The sequence below is a fragment of the Catharus ustulatus genome, chromosome 2 (assembly GCF_009819885.2).
Source record: "Catharus ustulatus isolate bCatUst1 chromosome 2, bCatUst1.pri.v2, whole genome shotgun sequence".
Lineage (NCBI taxonomy): Eukaryota > Metazoa > Chordata > Aves > Passeriformes > Turdidae > Catharus > Catharus ustulatus.
In genome coordinates this window covers 70,800,342-70,815,288 of record NC_046222.1, presented here as the reverse complement: position 1 = coordinate 70,815,288, position 14,947 = coordinate 70,800,342, and the positions used below count along the sequence as shown (strand labels likewise).

Genomic DNA, 14,947 nt, shown 5'->3' with positions numbered 1-14,947 from the left:
CTTTGCAGAAAATACAAAAGATACCCAAGTAACTAATTTCTTACACTTATTCAGCTACAGCAATGTCAAATTAAATGTGACATTTTACAATAAAGTTATTCCTGGAATACATCTCACACGAGTTCAAAATAAGTCAGTAAGGAACTGAAGAAAGAAATGTGTTTTGATCACTTTTAAAAGCGAATTTTATAATTCTACCACCAAAAAGGCTTTGAAGACAGATGTCTTCCCACAAAGGTTGGAAATAATATAAACTAGTCCTTGTTACAACCCACTCCAAAAGGTGAGAGTAATGCAGGTTCTTGTTAATGTGTTCCTTGGGGCGGATTAGAGTGAAACGACACTGAATGATCCATGTTTGTAAATATATTTATAGGTTTTATTTTAGAACAATTTGGTTACAATAGGGAGCACATACATAGCCATTTTGGTTATTATTTGTAGTAATATAGCAATATAAAAGCATAAAAATAACACTTTAAGAAAAGATGGAAAGGAAGAGAAAGATATCACCACCTATGGACCTCACAACAAGACTTGATTGTTGCAATTTTAGTATCTGTTGGCTGAAACGGTTGTGGCTGTCTTGATCTGTCAGGAGTAGGAAAAGCCCCTCAAAACACCAAAGTTCCACAGTTATATATGCTCAGATTCAGGTGGGAATGCCTGGGTTCCTCTCCTGAGGTGGTGAGTTTCACACTGATGCCAAGATGCCACAGCTACCTCTCCTGTCAGCACAGTTGAGTCAATTAGGGCCCATCAGAAGGGGTGAATACCTTCAGACTGTGTGAATGTCCCAGTACTTTCCCAAAGTGGAGTTTTCATGCCTGAGCCATTATTAAAAGGACATAGTCATGATAAAAAGCACTACTCCACCTGCAAATTGGCAAGATTTGCATCTTCCCAACCTCCTTCCTTATTTTTTTCAATACCCAGCTGTAGTCTCCAATGATGAGTGTGTGCCATCTCCACCTGGGTGGTGAAGTGGGCCATTGTTTGAGTCATTAGCCAGTCCAGTCTCTCACACTCCTGATTAAAAGATGATGCTGATGCTGATTATTATTGTTGTTATTCTTATTATTTTCATGACTGTATAAAACAGTTTGCGTCATTTATACTTTTCCTAGCATGAAGTTAGGCTGTCCAGGGATATTGTGGATACCCCATACCTGGCAGTGTTCAAAACCAGGCTGAATGGGGCTCTGGGCAACCTGCTCTAGTGGACAGTGGCCCTGCCTGTGGCAGGTGGGTTGAAACTAGGTGGCCTTTAAACATCTCTTCCAACCTAAATAATTCCATAAGTTACCTAAACTATGAAAAGTATGGCCTTGAAAATAAAATACTTTATCCTCCTCACTTCAATGACTTAAAGCTTAAACATTCTTGAAGGAGTTTGTTAATACTGAAGAGGATCAAGACAACTGAATAATTTAAAAAATTATATACCTCTAGAGCAAGACTTACAGTAATTTCACGATTACAAGCCGCACTGACTATAAACCGCATCTCCGGATGTCGGCAACATTTTGTTCTTTGTCCATACACAAGCCGCACCTGATTATAAACCACTCTGTCGTTCACAGCGAGGACCCGCGTTGCCAATTAGTAATAGAATCGTGGGATCGCGGGGTTTACTGGCTCGGCTCGGGCCCTGCGCACTCGGCCCCGCTTTGTGTTTTGATATATTTTGAGAAAGGCTTTTAGTAATGAAGCAATTTCCAAACAGGGAAAACATGCTGCTGAAGCAGAAATAAAACAGGCAAAAAAAGAAATTAATGTTGTATAACTAACTTTGTGACCTGGTAAGAGGGCAAAGACATATGATGTAGGGAAGAAAGTATTTCTGGCTTTCTGAATACCATTACTGATGTATTAAGATAATTCTTTAGAAAAAGGTTATTTAAAAGTAAGTTTCAGATTAAGATTTTACAGTATTTGCCTATTTGAGAAATGTAGAAAAAGGTTGATAAATACATAAAACTCTCCTGTTTTACTTGAAGAGACCAAGACAGTGTAATTTTGTGAATATGTAGTGTTCTGGAACAAAACTGAAGTGATTTCAATTCTAGAGATTACCTTAATCTCATTTGTTAAAATCTCTGATATTGAAATCTTTTACCTTTTTTTTTTAACAGCATAAAATGAAATACCCAGTGTGACAGGAACAAGTCATGCTATTTATGAAATTGACTTGATATTGAGGGTGTGTAATTTATCAGTGGAGTAGGAGTACAAGAAAGGGCATTAGAGCTCCCTAGAGTGAAAATTTCTTTGGTAGGAACATGTTTGGAGGAGGTAAATGCCAGATTCTCAAATGCTTAGGATTCATGATTTGGATCAAATTGTAAAGAGCATCAAGAAAAGGAATGTTTCAAATTTTGGTCCCTAAGAGAGTGTTGCCCACTGTTTAGTAAAGCCTCTGGTTCTGACACCAAACTGAGAGTCTTAACAATTCTGAAATGTTGGTAATTTTTAAATTGCTACATAAATTGTTTACACTACGTTTTACCTGTGAGTAACTGTAGAAAGAAATAGGGAAGCAAAAAATGGAGGGAAAAAATAGCAAGAGAGGGCTATACACCAGATTCTCCAGAAATATCTGCCTCTGGGAATAGGCAAATTTTAGGAAAAATATTGGACAGTGGACAGAATCCTAGGTGATTTCCACTGCCAGGATTATAAGTCTATAACTTCTATTTCTTTGCTCTGTCATGGAGAGTAACGTGTATGAAAGTGGCGTGCAGTAGAAGTGACAAAATAGCTCTGATCTGCATTATTTAATGAACACAATTTTGAATGTTTCCTTTTTTGAAAAAATTTCAATGAAGTCTAAAGTTAAGTTAATATTTTGCCACAAACCACATTAATCTTTTCTACACAAAATCTCTGTTAAGCAGGACATATTGATATTCCAGCACCATTAGTTTATTACTATGACTTTTTTAGAGCTACGGAGTATTTAAATTTATTAGTAGTAGCATTGTCATTTATTATTGCAGTAAATTTTTTAAACACAAAAATTTGCTCTCGACTAGATTGCTGATTATGGAATTATGAAACAAGGATATAAAAAAATAGCTAAAGTACTAAATTGGTTTATTTTGCACTTCTGTATAGTTCAATCCCATGTTTTATTGGAATTAAAGAGTATTTTACAAATGAATTGATAAAGCCAAGATATATGGTTTTCTCATGGATTTTGTCTATGTCACATTATATGAGAATAAAACTCATTATCTGCTTTGTTTGTACAGTAATTATATTTCATTGTCCTGTGCATTCCTTTTGCTCGCTCCATCTCATAATACGTGCTGTAAAAGCACACATAAATAAATAGGATAAACAAATTAAGCTGTTTAAATAAATTAATTTACTCTGCAGCTCTGTATTCAAATCTTATGTGCTCACTGGATTTTATTTTAATGAAACACTTCTAAGAACAATACATTGTATGCCAAACAGTGAAATTATATTTTAAATGAATGATTAAATATACCGTGTTCTAATTTATATCAAATCTGTACACTGTGCATGCTTAAATCCTCCTAAATCTAAAGAAATAAATCTTCTACATTCTGAAAACATCTGCATTATAATCCTCCTCTTGAATACCCAGTTCATGGGCATATAAACACAATCAAAGTCATAATAAGCCTAGAGCTATGATGCAGTTAAGCTATCCTCATCAATGTTTTTGACTTAAAAACCTAAGACTATTAAAGTGGAATCCACTTAAATGTCTTGAAACATTGCTCTAAAAAATCTCCTCCCACTCCATCAATATGCCATCGAATCCCTTTGCAATCAGAATCTCAAGTTCAGCAGATATGTTTTTTTAATTAAACTTTCCTGGAACAAATCTATTGATTACTATAGTTGAGGATTGCAGAAGTAGTTGCAAAATTTCTTAGGAATGCAATGAGAGAAATACTTACCTAGTGACTGTGTATAATAAAATAATGACTACTCCAAAAAAACTTTGCTGTGTGAGGAATACTGCTTTTTCAAGCAAATGCATTTGCAACAGGAACTTTTCTTTTGTATTATTAAACACATACTAAGTATATTATTTCATTACCAAAAGCTTTTAGCTAGTTGAATGTGTGCTGTTGTTTTTTTATTGGTGGTTTGGGCTCATTGTTTTCTTCATTGTCAGGTTTTCAGTTATCAAAATGAGAAAAAAAAGCAAAAAAAATGCTAGTTTAACATCTTCAATCCTTCCAATAGATTTCCCCTGTAGAATTTATTTTTTTTATCACTATTTGTCCAAAACAGACTCACTCTCACTTATTTAGCAATGAGTCTTGAGAACTTCTAGCAGTAAAAAGGAAAGTGCAGGGAAAGACAGCAAATTTTCTAGAAAGAACTATTCTGCACTTATCTCCCTTTATTACTGTTTCTGTCGAACTTCTGGGCAAATATCAGATATATCTATCTGCTAACAATTCTCACATAGCAGATACGCAATTCAAACTATCACAGATCTTACATTCTGATTTTCAAAACCAAGGAACATCTCGAAGTGCGTCCTCTTGGTTACCCTGCCAGGCCTTTCCCTGGATAGAAAAACATGAGTGGTGGTTTTCCCCATTTTTGGTGATTTTCCCCATTTGGAAGTGATATGGCCACATTCATCCAAGAGGTGTGATTCATTCTAAGCTTGTATTCCATGGTAAAAATAGATATTTGGACTTAGATCAGTCATGTTACTGGTGTAGGTACTATAAGGTGGTTATATTTTCTTTATGATCCGTAACACTTCCGTAAGATCTCATTTCTCAGGAAGCCTCTTTGAAATTAAAATGTGGAGTAAAAGTCAACATGAAATAAAACAACAGTACCTAGTCTGTATTTATTTACAGAAATACACAATTCCTCATCCCATAAGGCTAGCATTTGTAAGTCAAAATGAATACTTCCAATTCAACTGCATGATGATATGAGAAAAGAAAATAGAAAAAAAGAAAAACAAAAAAAAACAAAAAAGACCAACAAAACCCCAAAACAAAAACAACAGAAAACAAACCAAAACAACAAAAAACCACCCCAAAACAAAACAAAATAACCCAAAGCAGAACAAACATTTTTCAAGTAGTCCAGAAGGCAGTTAAAAGCATAAAAGGATGAGAAGTGCTCACATTGCATGCTGAAATGTAAGGTCTGGTGTCCAAAAGTTGCCAAGTTTCTTTTGAGAATGCTCTGCAAATCCTGGAAACCTCCACAGGGGAATGGATTGGTTGTAATTTAGAAGGAAGATTTGGTATAGGGAAGTGATGTTTGGAAACAGAGGCTTGGTTTAACACTGCCATTTTTTCACAATGACTTTTTGTGTGGTCTAGGAACGTGTTCCAGACAGCCCTTCTCCTGCTCCTTCTCTTGAAGAGGGCAGAAGACCTGGCAGCCATCCATCCTCTCATCGAAGCAGCAGCGTGTCCAGCTCTCCTGCACGGACTGAGAGTTCTTCAGACAGAATCCGTAGGTCCCATTCTTTTCCTTCTCACCACTTTAAAATTGATTAGGTGCAGCTTGTTGTTCTAATCAAAATGCCCTCGCCTTAAATAGATCTCATATGTATCATGTTCAGAAGTTCAGCTGCAATAACCATCTCCCAACATTATGTTCCCCAGTTTACAGTATCATAATATCTGATGCTACATTAACAGGTACTGATATAAACTGCCATCATGTCATATTAAACATAAAGATATGAGCAATGAAATGCAGAATTGCAGGCGGGAAGCAATTTGCTAGATTAGTTTTAGAACTGAACATATAGTGTAAACATTTTTAAAAGAAATTGAATTTTATTTAATCTGGTTACTCTGTTTTGATTTCTAAATTGAATCTGACTTCATAAGCAATATTTTACATGGTAGAATTGCTTGGTAAAGAGAAGAATTGAGTTAAATAAATTAGAAATGTGCATACTTTATAAATTTTTAAAATATAAAATTTTGTAATGGTGAGAAATATGATAGAAAGAATATTATCACCTCATAACTCACAGGGGACAGAGTGAAATTAAACCATGGTGTCCCAGAGTGATGCCATTTTTATCAAAGTTCCATATGCAGGATGTAAATTACGTGGCAAAGACTGTGAATTCTGTGATATTCCAGTGCAGCAATGGAAATTAAGGTTTTAAATGCATACTGTTTTATGGATATGTACTTAAATTCATATTACACTTGTCCATTCCCTTAAATACTGCTCTGTTGCAGGTTTTGGTGCATTTAAATCATCTTTGCACAGTGGAATTTTTTCAGTAGGTGAAACTAGAGGGTTTGGCACACACACAGAGGGCCATGAAATAGCAGTATGAAATAGGTGACTGTATTGATTGGATGCAACACGTGTCCTTTAGGCTGCTTCTTTTCAGGCTCTCTGTAGACTCAGGAAGCTGACTCTTCATTGACCTTCAGATGAGAGATCTTTCATTAGTGTGTGATGAAAAATGACTTACCAAAGAAAAGAAATGAGGCCTGACTACGACAAGCTGAAAATTCTGTTTTCTTATCACTTGGACAATTCAGAAAGCAGATTAAATTGGCATCCCATATACTGTGACCTATCTATTTCCCCAGGCTTGACACACAAGCCTTTCATTATATTTTCTTTCCATTGTCCAGTTGAGGAGGGGGAGTGATGGAGTGGCTTTGGTGGGCATGCGGTGTCCAACCAGGATCAACCCTAGCCTTCATAAGTGAAGTTCTGAAAAAACCCCTCACAAATGTGGACTTAAAAATTTTTCTTAATAAATTGAATAGTATATTTGTTTACAACTAATGAAGACCTTTTCCATTGTTCTCTTAAAACAACCCAAAATAACACAAAACTCAAAAATCTAAATTGAGAGCTATTTACTGTTTTTGCTAAGGAATGACTCTTTTTTTAACAAAAAAGGAAATAGTACTGTTCAGCTTACTCTATAATTTACAAAGTGAAACCTTTGCACATTTTTTTCTTCCATGTGAGCATAACAGAGTTCCTTAAGTAGTGGATTACTTCAGTACTTATTTATTTATAAGATAATTCTTTTCTGTCCTATCTGTTAACATCACACCTGATTCTTAAGTAAGATCTTAAGATCTTTTGTGGTGCCAGCCAGAATAAGATGACTACTACAGGAATATGGGTTCCATATTAAAAAAAATAAAATAAAATACTAAAAATGGCATTTTCAACCTCTTGAAACCTTTTTCAGGATAAAAAGCTAGAAATATAAGCTACCTAATACGAGTTTCTGAGGTGTGTTTGAGACTCATGAAGGTCTCTGAGAACTGTCAGAAAAGAGCTTTTCCAGCTCTTTTCTGATGAGCAAATAAGCAATTCTACTGCTGCACAGAATATATGGAAAATCAGTATTTATTGCCTGAAAGGCCACAGTGCTTCATTTAAGGAAGTTACTAGGAACTATGTATTGGGTACTCAAGCATTTTTGTACAATGAACTAAACTTTTAACAACTCTTGTTAAATAAGCAAGAACAAACCTCCAACTTCATCCAAAGTTACTGAACTTTCTTGTTATATATTAGAAGTAACATGAAGGAACTTTTCCTCTATATGGATCCTGATAGCACTAATTAAGTAACTTTGTGATTGTTAGAATTCTTGTATAATTAAAAGGAAGACTATGCAAAATAAGTAAAAATTACTATTGTTAATATGATGGCTGATTTCTTTCTGCCTGTGCTTGTGTCTAGCAGCTGTCCATCAGAACGGGCTATCTATGAACCAAATGCTGATGGGTTTGTCACCTAATGTCCTGCCTGGACCTAAGGAGGGTGATCTAGCTGGTCATGATGTGGGACATGAGACAAAAAGAATACACATTGAGAAAGGTAATATGAATATTATAGTTCTACTGCTTCAGTGTAAAACAAGTGGTCTTGGTAGCTAAATATTGCTATAATTGTGATTTTAATTTTTTTAAATTGGGGTTTTTGTTTTGTTGATTCATTTTTTTCAGTTTCACATATGAAATTGCAACAGGATGATAACTTTCATTATTGTTCTATTTTGTCCTCTCCAAGATTGATGAATATACATGTATGAGGGAAAAATTTCATAAATATTGCAAAGTAGAATGAGTGAAAAACTGTTTTAGATTGTTATTGTGACTCTGACCCTTCTGCAACACAGTTTAGGTATTAAGTTTCTGTCTCCGTCCAGTTGACTTTAATGACCTACTTCCCAGAGGGACTGAGCACCGTGAAAATTAGTCCATGTGTGCAAAAATGAAGGAGGCTAATACCAAGCCATTAAATTAGGGAATTGCATAAAATGAGGCTGGTATACATTATATAATGGGATTTAAATTTAATTGAGTATATGAGCAAAATGTTTGATCTAGGTGAATAGTCCACATGCACTTTTGCTGATTATAACACTGTTTCATCTCTGCTGATGTTCAAAATCAAGTTCCTGTTCAGGGCTCATACAAGGGATTTTGACAGGGTGGTGGTGGAATTTTGAACGGTGCATTTTATATTTTATTTACTTAATATAAATTAATTTTAGGTCTTAGTGACTGGAAACTTTTTTTTTTTTTTTGGAAGAGGGACTTAAAATGCAATGCATACTTTTAAAAAAAATTTCTTTAAGCTTATCATAAAAGTTTTTGAGCACAATGAGAGAAAAAGTAAAAGGTATAATAACCAGACATTGAAACAGAGTGGAGAAACTGCTGTAGCTCTGAAGATTTCAGAATAAGACATTTTTTGACATATTTTAATAGCTATAAGATGATACCTCTTCTGTCTTGTGTTTGAACACTGAGATGCAAAAAAGAATTAAAAACTGGACAATTCTGTTCTGGACAGGTGGTGTTTTTAATAAGATTACCAGAAAAATTAATGGAAACAACATTTCTTTTATATAAACCATTTAGTTTGGTTCATTGCACACACAACCTGTTTTTGCTTACACTATGCCCTCACTCAGCCTCTGCAAATTGTATCCCTGCTGTGAAGTATGATGTGATCAAATAGGTTTGTTTTGAATTTCCATAAATGATTTTATTTCAGCCTTTGAAGTTACTTGTTTAACTGTAATCCAACTGGTAAGTTCTGCAGAGAGAAGTACATATTAAGAATGGCAACTACTTTTGCATGTCATTCAGTTTTTTTAAAGGTTTTTTTCTTTTTTATTACAATATTCCAAATATATTTTGTCAGTTTTTGCAAGATCTGTTCTCAGTAAAACTGCGGAGAGTTCTCTTTTTTCCCTCAGTCCTTGTTTAGGTCAGATATCCTTTTTTTTTTTTTTTTGTTCTTTTCCCCTGCTCTGTTCCAGCCTACTGAATTAATGGTAAATATTCATGGGCTATCTAGATTGATAGGGGTTACTAAATTAAAAATTGTTTTCTGTCATGACTACATTTATCATGTCTCTCATATCAATCTTGTAACTTTAGTACTAATCTAATCTGTATTAAAACAAGTGAATTGACTTACAGATATTTGTGGAGATAGTAATTATCTACTTTTGTCACTGTGAGCTTGCAATCAGATTTTGAAACTGTTTTACCCCTGCAAATCAGTCAGACTCTGACCGTATTTAAAAATGCAAATACACATGCAGGTGGTGGCACTGTTATTGTTGGAAAGCCATCACCTTCATCAGCTGAGAAAGAGAGAGAGAGAGAAAGAAAGAAAAGAAAGAAAGAAAGAAAGAAAGAAAGAAAGAAAGAAAGAAAGAAAGACAGAAAGAAAGGAGAAAGAAAGAAAGAAAGAAAGAAAGAAAGAAAGAAAGAAAGAAAGAAAGAAAGAAAGAAAGAAAGAAAGAAAGAAAGAAAAGAAAATGGAAGTTCTAAATAAGAATCATGAAGCATTTAAAAATTAATGTGTTTTCTTCTAAGCCTGTTGCTGGCAGAAATCTACTAGCTGCAACCAAAATGTCTTTTAGTTGAATGTGGGAGAACCTATGAAATCCTGACTGCTAAAAAAGTCTCTGTCTTTTCTTCCATTAAAAAAATGAAAAGATGAAAAATCTCTGAAGTTATCTGAGATCAGGGAGAATTTATTTACAGTCAACAGATAATTTAAAGGGGGAACAAGCTAATAACAGAGGCAACTGATCAACATACCAAATTTTGAATATCAAAGGAGTGAATCATGTTAGACCTGATCTATGAGCTGGGTGCAGGGGAGATGGCAAAACAGGTCATTGACATTAGCAAACTGAGTAAGTCTTTCAAAGATCATATGTATTTCTATTCAATATCCCATAAGAATTATTATTAATGAAAAAAAAAGTGTATTTTTTAAAGTGGCTTAAGCTACCAGTAAAGCTCTTGTGCAGTTTTGTGTGGGTGTTTTGTTGTTGTTGTTGCTGCTGGTTTTTTTGGTGGGTTTTTGATGATTTGTTTTGTTTGTTTGGGGTTTTTTGGGGTTTTTTTTGGTTGTTTGTTTGGGGGTTTTTTTAGTGGTTTTTTTGTTTCTTTGTTTTTATTATTTGCTTTTCGACTTTCTTCAAAATCTATTTTCAGGTTCTGGTATGTGGAGTTCTTAGTGACCTTACCTTCCATTGAGCCAGGCTACTACCATGGCACCAGCAATTAAATGAGGTTCTATGGGTCTGTCTGTGAAAACTAGAAGTTCACATCAGGCTCTGGGTCATTATTTGTTGCAGGAAAACTGGAAGCATTTCTGTTGCCGACGACCATGTGTAAAATGCGGGTGTTGGGGGACATTTTCCAACCGCTTAATCCACGTGTGCAGTTTAACTGCATCCTAGCTTCATTTTGGGTCAAGATCCAATGTACACACCTGAAGTTCCACTCATTCCCTGAGCTCCATAAGAAGGAAACTTAGTTTTGCTAAGTTGTGTTGTGGTCCAGCCAGATTCCTGATGTCATGTAGGGAGGACAGCAGGAGATACTGCAGACCACTTCTGCCTCACAGTTCATACATAACTCAAGATGTCATCATCTGTATCACAAGAGGTCAATTACCCTAGATTTCCAAAGTTTTTTTGCTTATTAGAAGACAGCAGCATTTCCAATTTTACTGAAAGCAGGCTGTAGAACTGCAAATAGTCCTGGGAAGAGTCAGGTAAGTTCAAGTACACAATGTTATTTGATAGCCAAAACCAAGTATCTAATTTTGTAACCTGTAATTATGGACTATTTGATGATGCACATTTGGTTTTATTACGTCAGATTTAACAAGAAGAGCTTATGTAAAGTATGGGATTCATATTAGAAAAGATCCATTCAGTTTTCTATGTTAAGACTTTAAGTCTTTTCAAGGTTCTATGACACAAAGACTTTGCACTAGATAGTCCCTCAGTTTTGGTGAGGTATAGTTCATCACTTATCCTGATCATCTTACATATGACATCCTTCAGTCTGAAGCTGTGAGAAGTAGATTTTTGAGGTTTTTTATGGAACTGAATACCCATTCAGCTCTTCAGTAATGTTATTTGTTGAGCATGGATATAGCATAGGAAAGAGGAGCTAGTGGAGACCATAAAGACTGGACTGCTGAATTCTGATCCTCTTTTTGCTTGTTGATCTGAAGTGTATAGCCAATGGCTTAAAAGTCAAACATCCCTACTTGGAGATATGGAGTACATCTCCTGAGCAGTGTCCTTAATCACTGTGTTTTTTGGAAAAGAAGGAAGTATATTTTAGTATCATCCCTTTACCCTTAAAACCTGAACTTAGTTTGTATTGGGTCTGCTAGCTGTAATTTATAGCTCAGTCCTACTGACATTTTTTGTCTTCTTACTAGCTCCAGGCAGCTGCATATGATTTTTTTGGGTGATGTTGGAGGCAGTAGCTGCTGATAGCACCCCCTAAATGTTACCTGCCTAGAAAAACCTATTCTGCACTCTATAAAGGAATGTAAGACCCAGCTCACTTCAGTCCAAGGTTCCTTTCTGGGGGACAGCCGCTGAAAAGTTGGTTGCTTTAACACCAAATTTAGATGCTTAAGTGTTTTATTGGATCTGGCCTCAGGGCATCAGATTAGAATTTTATGTCTCCATCCATTTATTTTTTTTTTAGATGGACACCAATAGCAAATGAAGCCTGAATGTCATGCTTACATTTTCAATTGAATATGTTATTTGAGGTGTTGTGGGAAGGACACTCTCTTGCTGAAAATATGCATGCTGTTTTCTATGGCAGAATGTAAAATATTCACCATGTTCACAAAACAAGTCAAAGTATTTCTTTTAAAAGAACTTCAAACTATGATATTAATGGAAATTCCACAAGCAATTTTCAGGTAATCAACAATAACTGCTTCTTGACAGCAGCAATTAAGGTATAACTTTATCAAATCCATGTATTAAAAAATCGTAGGTTTTGTCTTTCTTTACCCCTGTAGAGACGAGATCAGTTTTAGACCTTTGGTTAATACTTTGTGAAAGAGAATCATGAAATTTCAAATTATCCTCAGTAAAAAATGGAAAATAATCTAATTATTCTGAAGTCAGAATTGGATTTTCCTGTTAGCATTCATGCATCAAAAAGGGAACTAATGTTAAGTATGTCATCCTATATAGTTAGATATTCATTCTGCATTATTAGAAGTAAATCCTCTTAAAAGGTATGCACAATGTAAATATAACATGGTTATTCACCTTAACAAATATAGAAACACATATGAATATGTTTCTATAAATATTAAAGACTCAAAGGAAGTTTTAACATCAACAAAATCCTCTTCAACCTGAGCTGCTCTCTAGCAAAGTCAGCAAGCAAGTGATCCAGAACTTTGCTTAAATTCTGTTTCTGGTCTGTTACAATTTTAGTTAGTTTTCTGAGAAAGCCCTTTTTTAAGGAGAGTACGTACCACTTGATGTACAGAATAGTTTTCATTGGCAGTTCTGTTGTCCAGCTGCTTGTGTAAGCGTATTTTATTTGTTCATTTTTGTATGGATGCATACACACAGAGGGATGCTTATGCAATATATTTATTTGAGTATTGCATTTTAATGTAACAAGAACAATATTATTATAGTTTGATCGGTTTCTACATGCCAACACATTTACAGTTAACAGATTTTAAGTCTTCATGCTCAATTCACATCTTAAATCTTCTTATTAAATCTTAATAGATTAGTTTTAAAATCCTTGAGATACTGAGTTCACGCTTTCTACATCACATAGGGCTTCTAAAACACTTAAAAGATAATAGTCAAATTTTTGACCTATGACACATAATATAGTAAAGATCTGCTGCATTAAAGGTTTGATAAATCCAGTATCACCAAGATAACCTTTCTGCACTTCGGTTGTTGGTGTATCTTTTCACTCAGCCCGAGAGGCTCAGGAATTTTAAAAGTACATTAAAAGCTATTACAGTTAATGGATTATAAAGGTAAAAAATAAAATTGGAAGTTTTTTCTTAATGGGTTGTTTTTTGCTAAGTAGTTGGAAAACATCTATTTTTGTTACACAGAAAATATAGAAACCCTTCATATTATTGAACAGGATGTGAAAAGTATGTGTAGGCAGGAAGGAGTGCAAAGGCAGTATGCACTTCTGAAAGCTTTATTTTTCAGTGCAAATAATTGGATAAATTATTTCTATAGACCCTCATCAAGTCTTCCTCCAATGACTTACCTCTGTAGACCTGTTTGCTACTAGGGGCCTTTTTTTCTGCTAGGATAGTGGTAGTTTTGGCACATTCCATGAGAGGTTTGCCATGCAGTTTTCACTTGATGCGCCCGTCTCTTCCGAAATATTCCTAGCTGACTGGGCTTGATGCATCCCAATTGCACATATGCAAACTGCCTATTGTATATTCAAAGTGACTCACATGAAACTTGGACATATCTGATTTTCTGAATAGGCTCATATGAGTTACACATGCCCAAAATCTGATGCATTTTCAAACTGTTGAAATAGCTCTGCGTGCAAAATTCTTATGTGTCTTTTACCCCAAACAGCTCTGAAAGGTGCTTTATTCTTTTGTTTCTTCCCCCCCAACTTTCTTTTCAATGGTCATTATGTGTCTTTCATGCAATAGACCTTAGAATGATCTTTATGGTTTTTTATGGTCTTTACTGTTTATATAGTGGAGAGGAACTATAAACCCCTTTGAAATTATTTGTGTGCTCATCTTGAGTTTTTAAAATGTATTCTTAAATGAGAGATGTAATAATGGCTATTGATAAGATGTTGGAAAGAACCTTTTTAATCACACTTTTTAATCATTGCAGTTTTCAATTCATCAGTTCTCATAGTGTTTACTTCTAGGAAAAATATGTTACAGGGCATGAAGTTAAAGAAGTTATGGCATCCCACTATGAGAGGACATGTTCCATAGCACCTTGAGGGTGATCAAATATGATTCTGTTTCTCTAAAGTAGCTATTTCTAGTTTTAATTTTTACAGGAGAACAAAAAGATGTATGATGTATCTGGCTGCTCTAGAACTGAATTCTGAAAACATTAAAAAACACAATTGTTTTGTGAACTTAAAAGTATCATAGAGTCATACAAGTTCATGCTGAAACCTCACATAAATGAATGCCCTGGCTAAACCAAAATTTATCTACTGGGCTTTACTTGTGCCACTTTATTCTAATGGTTACTGCTACATAACAGAGAGCTCACAGCAAAATTTTAAGAATGTCTTCCGCTTGAAACTACTTGAAGGCACTACTTCTAAGTAGCTGTGCCAATGGTTTGAAGTTTTATCTAAGTTGTTCAAAATACTCCTAAAAATCAGTTTTTAAAAGCTTTACCTGAGAATTGCAACATAGGAATAAATATTATTTCCTTGTAAATAGTATGGTCAATTTTATATAATTAATTATATATCTTTTTCTTAAAAAAAACCCTAAAACATTAATTCAACTCCCTTTTTTGTTACGCTGTCTCCACATAATATTTTTCAAAATTTTGTTCTGAGAAATATCATGGGTATTGCAGAATCTGCTACCTTTGCATGTAATCTATGGTCAGAATGAGTTCTCAGAGATACTTCTT

At 34.7% G+C, this 14,947-nt stretch overlaps 1 protein-coding gene across 5 annotated transcripts in view; it reads left to right on the top strand.

The window, feature by feature from the left end:
* Positions 1-14,947, top strand: part of DACH1 (dachshund family transcription factor 1) — a 382,163-nt gene that overhangs the window by 248,848 nt on the left and 118,368 nt on the right. For 3 of the 5 annotated variants that reach the window (XM_033052701.1, XM_033052698.1, XM_033052700.1), the window contains exons 5-6: positions 5,340-5,475; positions 7,705-7,842. In XM_033052701.1, coding sequence (XP_032908592.1) covers positions 5,340-5,475; positions 7,705-7,842 — 274 coding nt within the window. The remainder of the gene's footprint in view (positions 1-5,339; positions 5,476-7,704; positions 7,843-14,947) is intronic. The other 2 variants (XM_033052699.1, XM_033052702.2) reach the window with 1 other exon arrangement.